General features: G+C 31.2%; 1 protein-coding gene and 1 long non-coding RNA gene across 15 annotated transcripts in view; one reads left to right on the forward strand and one right to left on the reverse strand.

Moving 5' to 3' along the window:
* Positions 1–22,402, reverse strand: part of LOC145277634 (H(+)/Cl(-) exchange transporter 3-like) — a 321,789-nt gene that overhangs the window by 200,243 nt on the left and 99,144 nt on the right. Inside the window, exon 1 of one of the 14 annotated variants that reach the window (XM_080129210.1) lies at positions 10,328–10,458. The exons of 10 other annotated variants lie outside the window; for them this stretch is intronic. In XM_080129210.1, coding sequence (XP_079985336.1) covers positions 10,328–10,373 — 46 coding nt within the window. In that variant the 5' untranslated portion in view covers positions 10,374–10,458. Of the gene's footprint in view, positions 1–10,327; positions 10,459–22,402 lie in introns of those variants that run through there. 3 more of the 14 variants (XM_080129212.1, XM_080129211.1, XM_080129206.1) reach the window with 3 other exon arrangements.
* Positions 103–21,284, forward strand: LOC145277639 (uncharacterized). Its single transcript, XR_013868186.1, has 3 exons — positions 103–1,478; positions 10,308–11,064; positions 20,980–21,284. It is a non-coding gene; the product is annotated as an uncharacterized LOC145277639 (long non-coding RNA).

The raw sequence follows: 22,402 nt of genomic DNA on the forward strand, positions 1-22,402 counted from the left end.
AAAAAACAACAAAAAAACTCTAGCTACAACCATTGCAAAGAACTTTGCTTTCTTCTATGTACCTAAAGCACAAAAGAACTTCCAGGAACAGAATTTCTTTTCAACAACTTCCCATCTCACAGAGATGAGTACAATTTTATTTATTTATTTTTTTTTGCATGCATTCTACTTCTAACATAGCACGGATCTAAATGCATGTGAAATGACGTCACCAGAAAAGAAAAAGACAATAAAAAAGAGAAAGAGAATAATGTCGAGAGAGGTGTGGAGACCGTTCTAGATCACGTGGGTGATGTCACAACTGTACAGATGAGGAAATAAATGCTGTTGCTACAAAGAAAAAGTTCGTTGAAGTTTTTTCCTGTTCTTGGTCTCCTTTGCGACTGAAACTGGACACAACGTGCGTTGGTTCCGGGACAACATTACATATTTCCAATGACAAGTCCGATCTCATTTAAAGCATCTGCATCCTCAGCAGTTGACCGGGCTGTATACAAAGGATACGTTTTTTCATTCGGGGGTGCCATTCTCAGCCTCGTTGTTTGATGAGATTAAACTTTCACCAGCAACCCTTGCCAAAGGACTTAGTGTAATTTACCATGATGTCGAAAACTGACCAGACTTCTACATCCTTTTTCTGCAATGGCAGCAACGAATGCAATGAAAAACATTTCTCCTCTGCCTGCACATTCATCATAATTTTTACAGCTGTCTTCTGCCAGTAGCGTCTAATGTGACAGTAGCAAGGAGATAACAGTGGCTACATGATTAACAACACGGACTAACAACCTGGGTGCAACAAGTTCAAATTTAGTTCATTCCACAGAAACGCTTTCACTTAGGGATGTTGACAACCTTCACATAAACTGTCCCAGGAGTACCAGATATCTTTCTAGGAAAAATTCTAACTCGAAAAATAACAGGGAAAACGAATGCCAACAATAATCATCTGATTCAATCGAAATGAATGAAAGATGCTCAACAACATCAAAATCAAGAAAATAAAAGATCAAATGATATTCAGGCCATGTTGAAAATCTTAATCCTACAATAATGATCCACCATTTCCTGATGATTTAATGAATCACAAACTATTCCCTAAAAGACATTTTTAAATAAAGAGTACCTTCATATTTGGATTATTTGTACTACTGTTCCCATCTTGAGTGCTATTTTCACAACTTTTCAACAGATGTAGACTCCGATCTTCAGGTGTATCTTGTTGAACTCAGGAGTCTGCACAGAATTTCAAACAGAATCTTTTATTTAATCCATGGAGATGATATGCTCTGATTTCATCAATCATGATTAGGTAGAAATCCTAAATAATTCGCGATTGTATTCTGAGTTTCATCCACACTGAGAATTTAATTTTCAACCTCCAGAAGAGTGTCACTTACAACTGAATTTTACCAAGTACTATATCCATTATGTCATGGATCCCTGCTGACAAATAGCAACTTTATATTGTGCTGCACGTAAGAGTTCATTTTTCTTCCACCCTTTTTTTGTTGTCACATTCACATATCATTTGTTTTAATTTTATATTTGTATCAAATGGCCACAAAAAACATTTATAGTGCAATTTATACTGTTTCAAACCCAAGTAAATGATTGCACAATGAAAATAATTAAATTTAAAAATTGATTTTTTTAAAATTCAGATTATTTGTTTTCGGTAATCAAGTTAATCTTTACTTGATATTTAAGTTTCATTTAAAAAATTATTTCAATAAATTTTAATTATGAAATTTTATCTGCAAAAAATATGACCTTTTTAAAAAAAAAAAAATTATAACTAGTGCAGGATAGGAAGTCTATTGACGGTGGCTTGATGTTGTGAATTTGGAATAGCATTTTGTATATTGAGCTGACTACAATATGGTCGTCTTCAAGTCCAACATAAACAAGTTCTTGATGAGCCGTTCCCCTTAAGTAGTCCAATTTACCAAATTTCCACTACTAACGATTACTACCATTGACTACTGTACACTCTTTAACTGTTATCCTTTAGTGACCTCTGGGCACTTATATGTGGTTATTCCTACGTAAAAAAGAAAAAACATTTTGTGCTGACACCAAAAATGTAGTGAATTCTTTACCTCTACAGAACTAAACAAAAATAAAACTTGAGAGTAGCAGTATTATTTCTGTTTCTATTGTAGAATGCAAATCAGCCATCTTGGAGTTATCATTAGGGCGGTGACAACAGAATATTCTTTTTATTCTTTTGACTCAAGTATATATCCTACACAGTAAGACAGTCAATCAACTGAGAACCACATCAGTCTATATAAAAGCATATAAGATATTAATGGATATATACTCAAGAGTTAAAACAATGAAAAGAATATGCTGTTGTCACAGCCCTAGTTATCAGTTATTTTAGTTCTATTAAAGGGAGATAATCCAAGAAGTTTATCAAGACAAAAATAAAAACTACTTGTTATCAAATACATAGAGACCCTAAAATTATACAAACATATTGGAGTACACACACACAAAATGGAACTATTTAAAAAAATAAGTTGTTCTCCCTACAATTGTAAAAATGCACCATAAAAACTTTTTTTTTCCAATGTTATTAGGTTTAATCTTTTTTCTAGTCTATTAAAACCGTTTTAAAACATTGAAATTTTTAATAATCATCGTGTTCAGTTTAACGTTTGTTTTATATGCTGGCATGTGTTGGATGACTTTTAAAAATTGTCCTATCCCTTTTCCTTTTAAATCCATCTTATCTCTCCCTTGTAGGTTTTCCTTGGCATTTTTCTGCCAACTGACCTTGCTACCTTATTTATAAACCTCTTAACCATTCTTTCAATAACCAAACCAACTAAGTCTCCTTTTCTGCACACATCTTTCTATACTGTCCAGATTTCATTTTCCTCTGAGGTCATCAGATCTAAGCCAGTCTTCAAGACTCACATTATACATTTTATATTATTTCTTTCCATGCAACACATGGGTATCCAATATAAAATAACTTTTTACAAGAGTTATTTTTTTTATTTTTTATTTTATTTTTATTTTTTTTTAATTGTAGAAAAAGTACCATCTAATCTCACTATTATTAGCCTGGATTCTCTTTTCTAAACTATGAACAATGCTTAAAACATTGAAATATCCAAATACTTATTTACACATATACGCAATATGAATTAAATCCCACATTTGATATATGCACTAAAAAACATACCACAGACAAGTAAATGATGCCTAAAAAAGTATTAGTAAAATAATGTCTATTATTATTTATAGTCGTTTCTGAATATTGTAGCAAGAGTATTATTGTAGTCTAATAGTTCACGTTGGTATAAATTCTTAGCGTTGCAAGTGTCACAAACCACCTTGTATATCTTATGAAACCTCCACCCATTTCTACCTCTTTATATTTCGAAACAGCCAGTCATATAATGTGACCTATTTTCAAATCTTCATTTATTCTTTTTCTCGTCTCACCTTTGAAAGTAAAAAGAAGAAAAAAAATAATGCGTGTCAACAGAGACATTAAAAGATGTATATGTGTACACACAAACAAATGAAGTAAAATTTCTATTTTGATTGGACAATTAAAAATCCAAAAATATTGTAAATCTGAAATATTTCAAACATATCATTTTTATTTACTAGTAGGGCTACCTGGCGTTAATCGGAGCAAAAGTGTAACATACCTTTTACCGTTCTCTCTTTTCCCTCTTTCTTTCTTTACATTTCTCTCTCTGAACACACAACTCTAGTCATTATAAGGTAAATACTTATGAAAAAAAAAAAAAAAAATCAGAGTTACTTCCCTTTATATGATAACATTAAAAGACATATATGTACATATTGATAACATTGGAAGTTGGTTAAACCCAAATAGGGTTAGTGCCGTTTCACATACACAAACTTATCACCATCACAACATATTTTTACATTTAATAAAATCAAAATTTGGTACTGGTTTACTTTTTGTCTCCATGTTTGCAGTCTGATTTTCGTTTTGGAAAATTCTAATCACTTGTTTATGGTGTAAGACAGGAAATAAAAAATCACTACAACATGAATCGGAATAACAAATGAAACTAAATAAAAGAAATTCAGTTGCTTTTTTTTTTTTTTTTTTTTTTTTTCAATTTTGAATAATTTAGTGTGTAATTATGTTATTTTTTTTTTTTTACATTTTTTCGTTTGCTGCACTTTTTTTTTATTTTATCAAATTTAAATAATTAAGTAATTATATTGAAAAAAAAAAAAAATAAAGTGCAACTAAATCTTTTTTTTTATTATTCATTTGTTAGTTCCGATTCATGCTTTTGTCTTTATAAAATGCAGTGATTTTTTCCAGTTCAACACCGTAATCACGTGATTAAAATTTTCCAAAACGAAAACGAGACTGAAAACAGAGACAAAAAGTAAACCAGTACCAAAATCTCTTCCAACATGCAGAATAGATTAATGTAGCTTTTTTGCAATCACAGGAAACGTTTTTGTTGGTGTAAAAATTTCTGCTTTACAAATGCATTTCTTTAACTGTTTTTTTTTTTCTTTGCTCCAAACAAAGCACAGTGCCACTAAGTCGTAAGGAGCTATTATTTGGGACCAGATTTGCAAGGATACTATGTAGGGAATTGGGCAGCAAGATGTCTATTCACATTACACTGAACTTCTGCATGTCAGTACAGTCAAGGAAGCAGGGGCCTGGCCAGAAATTCCAAAGTCTAGCAGTTCAAGGGAAGAAGCTATTGGAGTAGAAGGCTTCATGGCATCTAGGGATCGCTACAGTGTAGGGGTGAGATTTTGTTGCTTGTCTGGTTTGTCTGAGGTATTTATGTCAATGGGTACAAAAACTGAGTTCGTCCAAGCACTGACTATTAAAGTACTTGTAAAACAGACACAGAGATGCAACATTTCGGTGATGAGACAGAGGTTATTGTTTGTCAGACAGTGTGATAATTAGGTTGGCGACTTTTTTTTTTAACCCTATCTAGGAACGAGAGGCTAATATCAGATGTACCAGCCCAAAATGTGACAACAATATTCCATGCAGGGCAAATAGTGGCTTTGTAGAGATACAGGATACTCTTACGTGTGAGTAACCTTTATACATGCAAATCACATTCATTTCACACTATTTCCTGCAAACCTACCAACTTTTCTTGGAGCTCTGAACCCAGTTAGTGGCAGTACTACATATTTGTACCAACCCTCTTGTTTCTTGCTTTCTCTCTTTCCACTTTAAAGCCTGATTTTTTCCCCCTCATTGACCATGAAATATCATTCTTAAGTGATAACATCCTGATTTTCATAAAATTTCCCTATTTTGTATACACCAGTTACCATAAGTGATAAACTTTAAAACATAATGTTGAACTAATTATGACATTTGAGACATAAATGGGTTGGTTTAATATTTTCCCTTTTACTTATGAAAAAATTATACAAATGAAAAAATTGTCAGAAAAATTGAAATAATATATTTCATTTTTCTCTGTGTATGTTCCACTTTTTCTTGAAAACTACTGGGCCAATCTGGCTGAAATTTTGTACGGCCCTAAGTATTATGGTATCAATCAATTAATCAAAAAACGAGCACAAATTTAACCATATCCAATAATCAATCTGGTATATATATATATATATATATATATATATATATATATGGTCATGCTGACTGGTGGTCTACGACTGGTCTCATCCATTAGTTTTTTTGAGTACAGGCGAAACCACTATGGCGGAAAAGTACTGTCAACAAATATATGAAATGCATCAGAAACTTCAACACCACCCAGCATTAGTCAACAGAAAAGGCCCAATTCTTCTCCCTTACAATGCCTGACCAAATGTTGCTAAATCAACCCTGCAGAAATTGAACAAATTGGGCTATGAAATTCTTCCTCATTCGCTATAGTCTTCAGACCTCTCACTTGAATACCACATTTTCAAGCATCTCAACAACTTTCTGCATGAGAATTACTTAAAAAAAAACTAATATCAAAAGTGCCTTCAGCGACTTCATCACCATCAGAATGCAAGATTTTTAGGTTACTGGCATAAATACAATTGTTTGGTATTGACAAAAGCGTGTTAATTCTGATAGTGCTTATTTCGATCAATAGATTTTCGTTTGAGCCGAAATATGTTCCTTTGAATTTAAAAGTTAAAAAATGCACAAACTTTCTTGTCTACCTGATATAATCAATAGTGATAAACAAATAGTTTTACACACAATTTCAATGTATCTTCTTTTGTACCTTTCACCAAGGTCATAGAGAAAACAAGCTGCACTTGTGTAGTTCCCCTCTGGTGCTGCATGTGAGATGATGCCACAAAAATAGTGAAGAAATGATGAATGTAAGAAGTGTGAAGAGCCAATGTTGCCTTCACATTTTCTCCAAGTTTCAGAAAATCTAATGGATGGGGCAAAAGTTATGGGGTAAAAAGTGCCATTTTTTCAATTTTGGGGCATTTGTGACCCCTTTTGAGCTCCTGGGAACGCCGAATCCCAGTGTAAATGGATAACGGTGCAGTTTCAGGCCTTAACACATGTCTATTTGAATTGATCACCATGAAAAACGACTATATAGTCAAACATATTAAGTTTTTGTTGAGAAATATGAAAAAAAGAGCTAAAAAAGGTGTTTTTAGCACTAAAAGTCCCCGGGGATGCGAACCAGAATTTTGCCAGAGTCATCCATACTGGATTTATATTAAGAACAATGGGCTCCATATTTTAACCAAGTTTCAGAAAAATCTAATAGATGGATAAAAAAAATTATGGGGCAAAACGTGTCATTTTTGTCCATTTTGGGGCATTTTTGAGCCCCTGGGGACGCAACGGGAATTTTTGCAAAAACATGTTTTTTATTGTGCACATCTATTTAATAAAATACAATTTGTGGCAAAATTTCAGGAAAAACTAATGGACGGTTATCTGGCAATCATCCGGAATAACGGACACAAAGACGCTACTGAAAACAGGTCCTTCTCTGATAAATCAGGGAACCAAAAAGGAGAGACACAATGGAATGTGTGTGTATAAATATATATATATATATATATATATATATATATATATATATATATATTTATTCTGATTATAGCTAAGTCCAATAATCTCTGAAACGATCGTACACCAGATCATTGTTGACCGAATTCTAGGAACGATAGCAATAAATAATGTTGTAAAAGTATTTGTTTATTACTATTTATTCTATTATAGCTCTGTTGAATCTTTGTATTCAATTATTGAGCTGATCTTAACATCCTCAGTTTTGGAATGCCAAACGTCTATATTCTATAGCGGCTTCAATTGAAACTAGAAGCAACTCTTTCTATAGTTCACATATACTCCAATATAATCCTTTTCATAATATAAATATATATATATATATATATATATTATACACACACCTATTTACAATGCCTCCCCACGAGACAGAGTTAGACACTAAGGTCATTTTTTAACGTGGAGAAAAGGTACAAAAATAAAAATTGTCTCAGTCGTAAAGGATTTCTCCTCCACTGAAAGAGAACGAGAAATGGAATTCCTTATTTTGTTCTAGCTTGGGATGTAGCATCCTACTGGATGCCAGACATTCACTCTATATCTCATACATTCCAACCAAGTTACCTTTAAGATTCTAACTATCCCTTTAAATAAAAGTTTTTTAATCTCTCTTGTATTTGGTTCACTAGGTATATTTACCATATAGTTTTTAAAAAATTCTTTTTCATGAATCTGGTTACTTCTCTAAGTAAGTAGCACGAGTAAAAAAAGGAGTGTTAATCCTTTGTGAGAATTCAGATACCACAGATTTTTATAAAATTAAAATCAGTAATAGATATTAATTAATATTACCCAAATTTCCGTTTATTTGGAGGATTTTAAACGGTTTTTAGGGAGTATAATATTGGCACGTATATTTTTTTTTTATTACATTATTTTCATTATAACGGTATGTTTTTTGCATTGACATATTTGGATGTTTGATTTTTTGTACTTGTTAAGGTTTTGAATGAGTACATATTCCCTCTGAAGATTCCCCCTCTAATTTTTTAAAGAAAGAAAGAAAAGAAATTATTTTTTATTTTATTTTTTTTTTTTTTTAACTATCTGTATCTTTCTTTTTCTGGACAATGCATCTTATTTGCACCAGTCCCAGAATCGAAATTGCCTCATAACCTCTTTTTTCTACCTCTTCAGTCTCAACTGAGAAATAAAAATCTTGAGTTTGCAGTCAGTTTCGTTCTGGCCAATGACGCACATGCACCATGTCCTTTCATTATAGATTTGCAGACGTTCACCTCACAAGTTTGTATATGTATATACAGCAATCAATTTATTTTCACTTGCTTCAGCGAGTTTCAATCCTCTCAAGCACAAAATTCTATCAATTTGAAACAAATAAACAAAATGTTGATCATTGTAAAATCTCTTAATGGAAGCTGTATTCCACATCAAATTTAGTCAAGACCATAACTTGAGCTATATAATCCGCTATTTTCATAGTTTTTGATTATGTTACCATATTGTTGGCGAGTCTCTTGAACTTGTCTCCCCTTATAAATGGGTGTTCCAACTAGTGTCGTCACACACTAAACGTATAGACTTTATTAATACACCGCCATAGAATGAGTTGTGCACAGCTTTTAAAAAAAGAAAACGTTAAGGTTGGTTGAACAAAATTTATTAACAGAGAGAATCTAGATTGGTATTAGTGCTGGGATTTAATGAGAATTTACATTAAACATATTTTAAAGATCATAAAAATCAGTTGTAAATTTCAATAAAAAGCAGTAGATGGTTAAAGAAAGACATGTTAAATTGAATAAAGAATCTATTTAAGTCGAAAACATGATTTAGGTTACTTCTTTCGTTAATGAAATCATTGTTTTTATGCTTGCGTTGTCCATAATAAAGATAACATAAGAATGCTAATTGCGTCAGATTATAAAAATGTAGGAAGATATAGATACAGAGAGATAAATAAGGCAATATATAGACAACTATATATGTATATATAGAGAGAACGAGGTACATAGACAAACAGAAAGAGAGAGAGAGATATACATAGACAAACAGAAAGAGAGAGAGAGAGATATACATAGACAAACAGAAAGAGAGAGAGATATACATAGACAAACAGAAAGAGAGAGAGAGATACATAGACAAACAGAAAGAGATAGAGAGAGATACATAGACAAACAGAAAGAGAGAGAGAGATAGAGATACATAAACAGAAAGAGAGAGATACATAGACAAACAGAAAGAGAGAGAGAGATACATAGACAAACAGAAAGAGAGAGAGAGATACATAGACAAACAGAAAGAGAGAGAGAGATACATAGACAAACAGAAAGAGAGAGAGAGATACATAGACAAACAGAAAGAGAGAGAGATACATAGACAAACAGAAAGAGAGAGAGAGATACATAGACAAACAGAAAGAGAGAGAGATACATAGACAAACAGAAAGAGAGAGAGATACATAGACAAACAGAAAGAGAGAGAGATACATAGACAAACAGAAAGAGAGAGAGATACATAGACAAACAGAAAGAGAGAGAGATACATAGACAAACAGAAAGAGAGAGAGATACATAGACAAACAGAAAGAGAGAGAGATACATAGACAAACAGAAAGAGAGAGAGATACATAGACAAACAGAAAGAGAGAGAGAGAGAGAGATACATAGATAGGGAATATATATGTAAAAAAAAACTAAAAAAAAACTAAAAAAAAAATAACTCATTAAAATATGATATTTTCAAATATCTTTTTAGATATTCCAACCAAAATTTTAGGTACTGTCACAATAAACATACCAATTGTCATGTTTGTTTGACAAATAGTTTTTACAACATTAAGTTTTGTTAAAAAACAAACAAAAAACAACTGAAGGCTGATAAACCAACCGACTGACTGTAAAACAAAAAACGAAAAGTCATTTGAAAAAAAAAAAAAAAAAAAAAAAAAAAATCAATGTAAAAGGTGGTCAGTAACTGAATTTGAATTTTTATTTTTTGTTGAAGATTTTCAGAATTTTCTTTATCTTTAAAATTTTTAAATTAATCTAACTAAAAGACACACAAAAAAAAACATGCCAATTAATTTGTCAGATTGTATGAAAAAAATTACAGTTACAAAAAGTTTGTCTTAATAGCTTTTTGTTATTTTAACACAAATTTTTAAGATGGGAAAAAATATGAAAGAAAAAAAAACAAAAAAAAAACAATATATCATAAATAGATGACGAAAATTTTTTACATGAACTAGGACCAAGTAAATGGTTATTTTTTTTTTTTTTTTTTTCAATTTCAGAGGATGGTAGAAGGACTTACCAAAATATTTGTTGCTGTCATTTAGGAAAAGCACCTCATTCATCATGATTGCGTTTTCACACAAGAACTCTTTACAAACTAGGAATTTGAGCTAAGAATCAAAGAAGGACTAGGAAAAGAGAATGCTGATAACAAGAATACAAAAAGAAAGAAAGAAAAGATAAAAAAAACAAGAAAACAAAGACTTTACATACTTGAGCATTATGTAAAAAAAAAACAAGAAAAAACTGAGGAAACTTTAGACAACTTCTTAACTACCTATTAATTAATCAAACGGTGTTTTTAATGTTTCCATGTTAACAACTTCTGTCTTTATTGAATAGGTTACTTTACCTCAGTCCCTCTCCCTTTCACTTGCAGCATGACCATAAACTGACACTTTGCAATAAGCTAACATCTGAAGCAAAAGGGGGAGGGATACAGGTGCTTTAGGATACCAGAGAAAAGGAGACGTGGTCAAGGCTAGGAGATGGAGGTGTACATACCTCCAAGGTATTTTATATCATTTTCGTGGTCAGCTTTCTTTCAACAAAATAATCTTTTGTCTTTTTCGGTGAACAATACCTTATGAGAAATCTTGGCTTCTAACCCAACACAAACATAAGTAAATAACCTACAAGATGCGTTAGAATACAAGATAAAGAAAGGAAGGATGACTATACAATTATATCAGGAATAGGAAAAGAAAGGAACAGAGCCTAAACATATACGTCTATTAATACACGATTTTCTTAAAGGTATACCATGCATTCTTTTTTATGGGTAATTTTCAATCTATTCTATTTGTATAGAATAAAAAAAACTATTTTTGTACATATATAGCTGGTGAGATTTAAAAAAAAAAAAATCCGAAGTTAGGTTTCACTCTCCTTTAAGAAAGTAATTTTTCAGAATATCTTTAACAATTCTAAAACACCATCTGCTTACAGATTTCATAAGATTTCAGTTGCGTTTCTTTTTATGATAACTTAAATGATGAAATATCATGGGTTCATTATGGTTGATGGCTACATTAATCACTTAACTATACGCTAAAGTTGTATGATATTGTGTTCAACACCTTGGTTGTTTTCTATTAAGACAATGTTTTTAAAATAATGGCACTTGTACAGTTTAATCAAGACATTAAAAAATGAAAATATCGAAAAAAAAACGTTATATTGTACGTATCTGTTTTGAATTTAAGATCTCCGAAAAAAAAAAATTCACTTAATTTGATCGAGTAGTTTTTTTTAAATTTATTTATTTTTTTTTTACAGCGGAAAAACACATTTTTATGAGAGCGTGTTGAAGGCAGACATCTTGGATTTTTTCTTAATTTTTGTTTGGAGTTAAGAAACGCCACGGGAGATAACTCCATGTAAAGCGCCGACACTCCCCATCTTTAATACTAGCTTTTCTTCCTAAAAATCGAACCTTTTGTTGCTCGGTATCATAGCAAATTGTTTTTTCGCTGTAAAACAAAAACTACTTGATGAAATTAAGGGAATTTTTTTTTCTGGAGAACTTCATTCCATAACGGATACGATTAAACTGTACAAGTACCAAAATAATAATAAAAAAATACTGTTGATATTTTAAACACATTTGAATCTAAATACATTGAAAATATCGAGTTACATTTAAAATAATCTAAAGCATTTGCTAAACATGTGTGAGGTAAGCGTTAATATCAGAATACTCTGACCAAATCACAGCTAAAAAAAATCGTCCACGTCCAAACTTAAACACTGAACCGCAAATCGAAAACGAAATGAAATTTATTTTATTTTTTTTATTACCAGAAAAGATATATTTCCCTTGTTATTTTAGTAAGAACGAATTACTATTTCGAAAAAAAAAAAAAAAAAAAAAATTCTTTTTGATAAAATAAATAAAAAAGATGGACAACATACAATGCACACACCTCTTATATATTTTTCTTTTAATCATTTTTTACTTTTTTCTACCCGATTATCCAAAAAAATTCAATATTTAGAAATTTTAAAAAGGGTGCTCAGTTTCTAAATTTTGGTCCATAGTGATCACAAGATAATGGATATTATTTTATTTTGCATATTATTTACCATATTTCCATAACCAGGCTGAGTTCACACTGCATCTCATACACTTTTTTTTGTAATTGTGCCTTGTGTAGTTTCTGACTTTTAGCCAAGACATGCACTCACACACTTCTGCTAAGGTTTTATTTTATATAAATAGATTACTTACATTGCATTTATTTTTTTAAACATGTATTTTGCCTTTTTTCATGAAATTTTTTATTTTGTATTTAAAATTCAAATTAACAAAAGTAGTGTCAAGTCTGGAGTTAGAACGAAAAGAAAATCAGTCAAAAATGTAATATTCTACAAGTATTGTCAAATTCTACCTCAACAAGCAATACTTGTCAAGCACTTTAAAATGTTGATTTCATTTTAGTAAGATAACGAATAGTAATTCTGGTAATAATGAAAATAAATTTTGTTTCATTTTACTTTCAAGTTCCGTTTCAGTGTTTAAGTTTGATGGACACGGATGATTTTTTTAGCAGTGATTTGATCAAGGTATTCCAATAGTAAAAGTTACCCATGTGTGGTATGTAAGTGGGATGGGTCTCAGATTACAAATTTTCAGATCATATTTGTCCCAGAAAATTTTAGAACACAAACACATACACATATAAAGAATTTACATCTAAAATTATAAATTTGCCAGGATGTTTGAGAATTGATGAATCAGTTGAAAACAGACTTTTCTGCCATGTTACATACAAGTCATCAATATAAAAAAATGCTCATAAAGGAATTAAAAAAAAAAAATTAAAAATTAAAGCAAATTGCAAAACTCTTGAACAATGTAACAATTTGTAAGCTAGGTGGTATGATTACTGATGAAATTATTTCTAGAAGTTTTTTTTTTTTCAACAGAAAATCTAAAAAGGTAAGTTTCAATTTTTAATATTTAAAATAACTTGTAACAACATTTAATTAACATAAATGACTGATATAATTAACATTTTCAATTAAATATCGTTGACCAAAATATAACGTAATGTAATGTAATTTTTTCTTTGAAAATGTTATTTTAATTCTTCATATTTTGTGTTTCCTTTCTTTTTTTTTTTAATGTCAATGATAAAATTTTAATGTTAATCACACTCTTTTTGAGCATGGCAAAATCGATAAGACTGAGAACCCAAAAACTAAACACTATTTAATCTTAAGAGACCGATCACTCTTGCTCCATTGCTTACCATACTTTTTGAAAATTTTGGTTTTGAATTTGTTCCTGTTTATATTTGTGTATTATTTGCTTGGATTTGACTTTCAAGGTTTACAAAATTATATCTCTTATGATTTCAAACACAGCATAATTCAGTATTATAAAAGAAATAACAAGAGTATACTCAATTACTTGTGCAAGAGCATATGTTGCAATATTTTGGACGTATAATGGAGTATGATCCCACACAGTCGGATGATTCTATTTATAAACGATGTTGCTAGGAACTAACGAATCGAATTAATTCACGTTCTGCTACCAACCAATTAGAAACCAGAATTGCTCCATAAATATTAAACCTTTTCTGTAGCAATTTCACATGCTTTTTCCGTCTCGACACGATAAGAATATTTTGCTCTGTGGAACTGTCTACTGCAAACCAGTCACCTCTCAAGACTTGTTTAGAACAAGGAACCATTGGAAACTGTTCTGAAACTAAACATGGCTTACACTTCTAGAGGTTATGGGCCCAGCGTGCGTCTTTATTTCGATGGATCCGAATCAAAATTTGAATTATGGCAAGTTAAATTTCTAGGATATCTATGAATCCAAAAGCTAAAGAAAGTATTTCAAACACAACCTGAAAACAGAAACGACCTTGATTCAATTAAAAAGAATGCAACTATCTTTGCGGAATTAAGACAGTGTTTAGATGACCGAAGTCTATCACTGGTATTGAGAGAGGCCCTGGACGATGGCTGCAAAGCATTGAACATATTGAGAGAGCATTATTTATCGAAAGGAAAACCCAAAATTATTTCTTTATACACTGAACTGACCTCTCTAAAACGAATGGAAGCCGAAACTATTACTGATTATATTATAAGAGCCGAAACGACTGCAAATTCTTTAAAAATGTCTGGTGAAGTTATAAGTGACAGTCTGTTAATTTCCATGGTCCTTAAGGGATTACCGAGTGATTTCAAGCCATTTACCACTGTGATAACGCAGAAAGAAAAAACCCATGACTTTTAGCCAATTCAAGATAGCACTCAGAAGTTATGAAGAAACTGAAAAAATGATCACAGAAAAAAACGAATCCACAAATATCATGAAATTTAAAAATACACACATAAAAACACCAAAATTAAATTATACCCATGCCAGGAATAAAAACCGCAACTTTGCCAAAAACAATTTTTCTCCTAAGAAAAGTACAAAAATTATTTGCTTTAATTGTGGACGACCTAATCACAAAAGTTTCCAATGTAGATATAGGACTTAAAATGGCGACTCCATTAAAAATGTAGAGAGCTCTGTTAGCGAACATACATTTTTATTTTCGTGTACATTTGATGCTTCAACAAACAATAATTTTCTTGTCAATTGTGGGGCCACGGCACATGTGATTACAAAGGAATCTGATTTTATCAATTTTGACCCCAACTTTAAGCCACAAAATCATTTTGTAGAACTAGCTGACGGGAGTCGAGTAAATGACATTGTTTTGAAAAGAGGCGATGCGAAAATCTCGCTAAAGAACAATAAAGGTGAACTATGTTTCTGTGTTCTAGAAAACGCTCTTCTAATCCCAAAATTTAAACAAAATATATTTTCTGTACAAGCTGCCACAAAACAAGGTGTAAATATAAACTTTAGCCCCAATAAATCAAAACTGATATACCTGAATGGAACTGTATTCGACATTAAAGAAAATGGAAGACTATATTATTTAAATAGCGTAGTCCAATCGAAAACCACCTGTCATGATCTACAGACATGGCATAAAATTCTTGGACACTGCAATATTCCTGATATCAAAAAGTTGCCGACTGTAATTGATGGAATGAAAATACAAACATCAAAAAACTTCAACTGCGACGTCTGTACACAAGGGAAAATGACAAACTATCAAAGCAAGATACCAGACAAGAAGGCCAAAAAAATCCTATCAATGGGGCATTGTGACTTGAATGGTCCTGTGGAAACGATGGCCAGAGAACATTATAGATATGTGTTGAATTTCGTAGATGACCATTCAGGTTTAATAATGAAATTTTTAAAGAACAAATCTGATACCCTGCTAGCAACAAAAAATATCTAGCCGACATGGCTCCCTACGGTGAAGTCAAGTGTATTCGCTCTGACAACGGTACGGAATTCACCAATAAAGATTTTGAACTTTTACTAATTAACCATCATATCAGGCATGAAAAATCAGCTCTTAGATCGCCACACCAAAACGGGACTGCTGAAAGAGCGTGGAGGACACTTTTTTGGCAAGATGCCTACTCATTGAATCAAAACTCCCCAAAAACCTTTGGACGTACGCACTTATGGCGGCAGCCTATATACGCAACAGGTGTTTTAACAAAACACTCTAAAACTCCATATGAATCTTTCTGTAGTAAAAAACCAAATTTAAGCAGAATGCATATATTTGGTTCAACTTGCTTCGCATATATATATATAAAAAGAGTAAATTGAATATTAAAGCTGACAGAGGTATATTTCTTGGATATGATAAAAACAGTCCAGCCAATTTAGTATTTTTTCCAGAGAAAAATAAAATAAAAAGAATCCGATGTGTAAACTTCACAGACACGTTTAATTTTACAGACAAAAACCCGTCATATGAAGAAGATGAAATTATATTCCCTCAAATAATTAAAACAAACGAAGACAATAAAAATGACGGAGACAAGAGAGTCCATGATGATGATGATGATGATAAAGTCGAAAGATATCCCAAAAGAAATAGAAGGCGACCCGATTTTTTTGTGGTCGACAATATAAAAGATTATCAAATCGACTATTGCTATTCAATGGAAAATACGCCAAAAAGCTTTAACAAAGCAATTAATTCAGAACATTTTGATGAATGGAAAATTGCCATGAAAAAAGAAATACATGCCTTAACCGAAAATGATACCTATATGGTAGTGCCTCTCCCAAAAGATAAACATGTTATTTCTACAAAATGAGTCTTTACAAAAAAGACTACAGCATCAGGCGTAGAACAGTACAAAGCTAGATTTGTTGCTAAAGGGTACTCTCAGATTTACGGTATAGAATATTTTTCTACGTTTTCACCGACCACAAACCTAACGACAATCAGAATTTTACGTCGGACGTAAAAAATCCTTATTTGAATACCCCAATAGACTCAAATTTATATTACCCCTCCAGAGGGATTTATAATGAAAAATAAAAATAGCGTGTGGCGATTTTACAAGTCATTATATGGTCTAAAACAGAGTGCTCAGTGTTGGAATACAGTATTCCATGGTTATATTATTAAACAACAATTTATACAATGCGCTGTAGACTCCTGTTTATATACCCAACACAAAGACGATAAACTACTGATTTTGGTTTTGTGGGTCGATGATATTTTAATCGCATCAAATTGTGACATAATGTTAACTGATGTTAAGAACAAATTAAGTAAAAGATTCAAAATGACCGATCTTGGCAAAATATCCTGGTTTTTGGGGATAGAATTTACTCAAAGCAAAGGACTTGTTACGATGAATCAATTGAGATACATCGACAAAATACTATTAAAATTTGGAATGGGAGAGTGCAAGAAATGCTCTACACCGGTCGAAAATGATATTAATAAAAATATGCACACAGAATCTGAAATAATGAATGACAAACAATACCGCGAAATTATAGGTAGTCTTATATATTTAATGACTGCAACCAGGCCCGACATATGCTATACAGTAACAAAACTGTCACAAAAATTATCACGACCGACAATGAAGGATTTAAACAGAGCTAAACAAGTCCTGCGTTATTTAAAAGGAACTAAAGAACAGAAGTTAGTATTTAGAAAATCAAGAAATCCCCTAAAATTAGAAGGGTTTTCGGATTCAGACTGGGGAAACGAAGATCGAAAGAGTATATCTGGATATTGTTTCAGACTCTCAGAAAATGGGTCTATTATTTCATGGAAATCTAAAAAGCAACAGATTGTATCTCTCTCTACGTGTGAAGCAGAATTATCGCAATCACATACACGACCCAGGAAGCACTTTACCTTAAAAATATCCTAAAGACTATTTTAGGGCCAGAATTAACTAAAAGCCCCGTAGTAATTGTGATAATCAAGCCAGTATAGTCTTAGCACAGAACACGATAATCAATCAAAGATCTAAGCATATAGATATAAAATACCATTTCATAAAAAATGAGGTGAAAAAGGAATCCATTATTTTGAATTACATATCATCAGAACAAAATATTGCTGATGTATTTACGAAACCCAAAGTATTTTTTCTGAAAACTTGTTGGGGGATTCGACTGAATAATTTTTTTTTTTCTCACGGCCCTGTATGTATATGAATTTCTATATTCTTGCTATCTTCAGAATTTTTCTTTTCAGTTTTTTGTTCACTTGTTTCTGTCACCTGAAGGTGATTTTATGAAGAATTGAAAACACGTACACATGGAATAATAATCTTTTTTGAATTTTAACACGCACAAAAAAAAAAAAAAAAATTAGAAAAATTGAAAAAGGTAAAAAAAAAATAGTATAATTTAAGCAGTAAAAATGCTATTTTTAACAATGTTTACTTAAATGAAAAAAAATACTGCTTAATATATACATGCACACACACAAGTCCAAATAGGAATGCTAAAAGTAGCAAAATTTGGACAAAGCTTATATTTTTTAAAAATATTATTGAAGTTGTCTCCCTTGAAACAACAAATCGACAGTTAATCACAGTTTTAGTTGCTTTTCTGAAAAGCTTTGTCTATCAGTCACACTTCAGTTTAAAATAACATTTTCATCACTAAACATGCAGAAAGAATATACGCCTTTTATTTTAGATACTTTATAACAAGTTCTGTCTGTCACGCTTAAATTTGAAATAGCATTTTTGATGATCTATCACACTTAAGTTTGAAATAAAATGTGAGAGGAAAAAAAAGTAAACAAGAATAAAAAAAAAAATGCAAAGAGAAAGTTTTAACAGAACACTGCTCACATTTTGATTTCCCTGTGAAATATGCTTGGATATGCAACAACCAGCAACATTGTCACAAACCGTAACATCTGCTATTGTTCAATCGCCCTCAACCAAATGCCCCTACGATTAAGGTGTTCCGAGTTTTTAACTGTCGAATAGGCAAAACATCGACATTATATGGAATTACAAATGACGTTCTGGTGAGACAAGTATGGAAGGCAGTAATTACTGGAAATACAGTTACAAGACTCAGCATTCCTATCTTGTCACAACCACCTGAAGAAGGCCAGAGGATGAATTGGCCGAAACAACAACTATGAAGATGAGGATAATAGTCTGCAAATAAACTTAAGACTGCATTGAAGAGATTTTAGACATCATATTTCTAATTGTGTGTGTGAATATATATATGACAGTTTGAAGTATTTAGTTTCAAAATGCCATGGTTTAAAAGGTTTTTCGTCTCTTAATCTTTCCTTATCGATCTGATAATATAAAATTTTATGCAACTTTTTCTTCATCTTTTATTATATATATATAAAATTTTATTGTTATTTCATTTTTCGATAGGAGTGCGTCTTAACAACGAATATGTTAGATGCAGTCTCTGAACATTTAAATGACATGCGCAAAGCTATTGCTTGTAACAGAAATCGCTAAATTATCAAACATCATTTTTATTGTATTGAGCAGCTCCTTCAAATGCAATTCAGATAATTGGACCTTACATCAGTGACGGGAGGGGGGGGGCGATACGTGAACAAGCCATAGAGAGGAAGGCCCCGAGATGGTGCGTATTCTCTCCTGATGACCTGACATTATCTGGAGGACGATATGAAATCCCCCCCCCCAAAAAAAAAACCAATTATATACAAGTCTATGAGTGAATAAACTAAGAAATGAAATGAAATACAAAAAAAAAAAAAAGAAAAAAAAGATAAACACCATTATACACAATTCTACAAGAAAATAAACGAAGAGGAAGGCCCTGAAATGGCTCATTTTCTCTCCTGATAACTAACATTAACTGAAAGCCAAATTGTAGTATAATAAACTGTGAAACCATGCTTAAGATGCAAATATTTTTATAAAAAATTAATTTTTTTATTATTAATTTTGGATACTAAAAAGTCTATTAAAGGATTCCAAAAGAAAAAAAAAAAATTATTTTTTTTATTTATCATAATCAGAAATGTCCTTGCCTAGTGCTGTTTAAGCAACTATCAGATGTTATTAAACAACACAAGGTGGAAAATATCATTTATGGACGCCGTAATATAAAATACGATTTGGCAAAAGTTCTTGGAAGTATCTTTAATTTGAAAATTTTAATAAATAGATAAAATGCTTTTGAAACTACAACTAAGATGCAAATATTTTTATTACAAGTTATATTTTTTTTATCTTGACTTGTTTTTTATTATTAATTTTGGATAGTAAAATACTGCAGGAATGCACGAAAATATTCCAGAAAAAATTTAATGAAATTTTTTCATTTGCATAGAACATTTTACGATTTTGTTAAGTGCAAGTTTGTCAAAAAAAAAAAAAATAAAATAAATAAATAAAAAATAAGTAAATAAAATAAAAAATAAATTAAAAAATAATTAAAAGCAGTGTGTGTTTGGAACCAAAAAGGAAAATATTAATTCCTCCAAGTTATATTCTTTTGTTTCATAGACATTAGAAAGAATTAATTTTCTTTCATCCTAAATTACATATTGTAAATTTAGCTCTGATGAAATCTATTTGACAACTATGATTCTGTGAAGCTGAGAGTGCACTTAAACATACTGTCAATTAAAATTGTCCTTCCCAATTTTTTTTTCAATTTAAAACATAAATTAAACAGTTTTTGTTTTTAAGGTGGGATGGGGGGGGTTCTACCAATTTAAGAGAAAATTCTATTCTATCAATTTAAATAATTTGGGATGATGTTACATAAGAGTTGACAAATAAGATTGAAGAATCAGTGGCATAGAGGAAGAGCACTCTGGCATGCAAAAAATAAAACCCCTTATCAAATGGAAAAGGCAAAGCCCGAGAGCGTGAACCTCCTGGAACTGCACAGGATTAAAAACATACCTCAGTCAACAGAGAAAAAAAAAACATTTAAAAATGGCCTCAGCTTTGTTAGCTTTTGGATTTAAGTAATAACAATAAATAAACCTCCATGTTTGCTTTTTAAAACTGACTTTTAAACAATTCTTCCCATTTTGTCTCATCATTTTTCAGAATTTAAATTTCTAAGAAACTGCATTAAATGATATTCTCAAGTTTCAGGAAAAGTGAAATTATTTTCAGCATAAGAGATTTGTTGAAGTTGAGAATAAACGTGAATCTGCAAAAAATTAATAATTCAGTAAGATGTAACAATTTTGTTCCGGATTAATGAAACATGTGATTTAAAGTTCATCCTCTTTGTTTGGGACATTTATAAGTTTAAATTAACTTTTATTTTTGCAGGAATCAGCACAATATTAAAAGACTTCACAATATCCGACCAAGTTGGAAGAAGACTGACCTTTGGTTTAGCTAGCAGTCATGATGATGATAGCAACAAAACATCCCACTTGATTAACAATCTACACTGTTGTAATGTATACACTTATCTTTTCATTATTTAAGAAAACCATACTTAAGTGATGAATTATAAATGGAAATATTCTACAATACGTAATGTGTTTTCCTTAACTAATGTGGAGGCCACAAATTAAATTGAATACAATGTCCAATCCAATTTAATAGACGATATTATATTTTGATATTTTTAGAACTGTTTTTGTCTTTCTGTCTTTGTTTCTTTAATTGTAAATTATCATCCAGTAAGAGAATCTCTAAGAAACTGACAATGACCAAAATTGAAATGGGAATAAATTTTGGTTTTTATTCAAATATTTTTGTTGAAAACGAATTAAAGTTAAGATATGCAAAAATAAAAACTATTAGAAAAAAATGAAGGTTTATAATAATAATAATAATAAAATTAATAATAATAAAAATAATAATAAAAGAAAAATATGAAGGAAGTAAAAAATAAAAAGAATATAGCCATATTATGGATCGATTAAAAGTGTATGACAGGATTTTACAAGCATGGATAATAGAAGGCTTGAGAATGTACAAAATATCAGAAAATTTGATTGAAAATGCAATGAGAACATGGACAATACATAATATAAAGATAAAATTACAAATAAATATCTTCCAAAGGGGATTCCCTATCACCACTACTGTTTATCATAGCCATGATGCACCTTAACAATATACTAAGAAAGTACCAAGTCGGATACACGCTCACTAATACAAATGAAAATATTGAACCACCATAATGGACGATATAAAACTTTTTACAAGAACCAAAAAGAAACTAGAAATGCTTATAAACACAACCAGAATCTTCAGCCAGGAAATTTGAATAGAATTTAGTATGGAAAAGCATGGGCTGCTAGTTATGAGAAGGGGAAAACTTGAGACAACACAAAGTATTGAATTATCCAGCCAAGTGGAGATAAGGGCACTATTTGTGGAATCTGGATGGTTTGGTTGGTTTGGTTGTTTTATGGCATATCAACCCTTTTCAGGTTATTTAATGCCAACTCCAAAGATTTGGAAGAAAAGAAAAAATTTTTAATAGAATATATTTGTTGTTTTCAAGTCTGTTTCTATTCAACCCATAGTTGGGACCCTAACAGGTACTACCACTCCGGGTCAGAGTGGACAGGGGAGCAATGGCAGTTAAAGGGTGGCTCCACACTCCTCAAAGACCACAACCTGTGGCCTCACCACTGGATATAGTTTAAGATCATATCCAGGACCAGTGGAATCTGGAAGGAGATCTCATCAAAGCAACAGAAATGAAAGAGCAAATTGAAAAGGAACACTTCAG

Source organism: Euprymna scolopes, chromosome 6, assembly GCF_053919585.1.
Source record: "Euprymna scolopes isolate OS-2025 chromosome 6, ASM5391958v1, whole genome shotgun sequence".
Lineage (NCBI taxonomy): Eukaryota > Metazoa > Mollusca > Cephalopoda > Sepiida > Sepiolidae > Euprymna > Euprymna scolopes.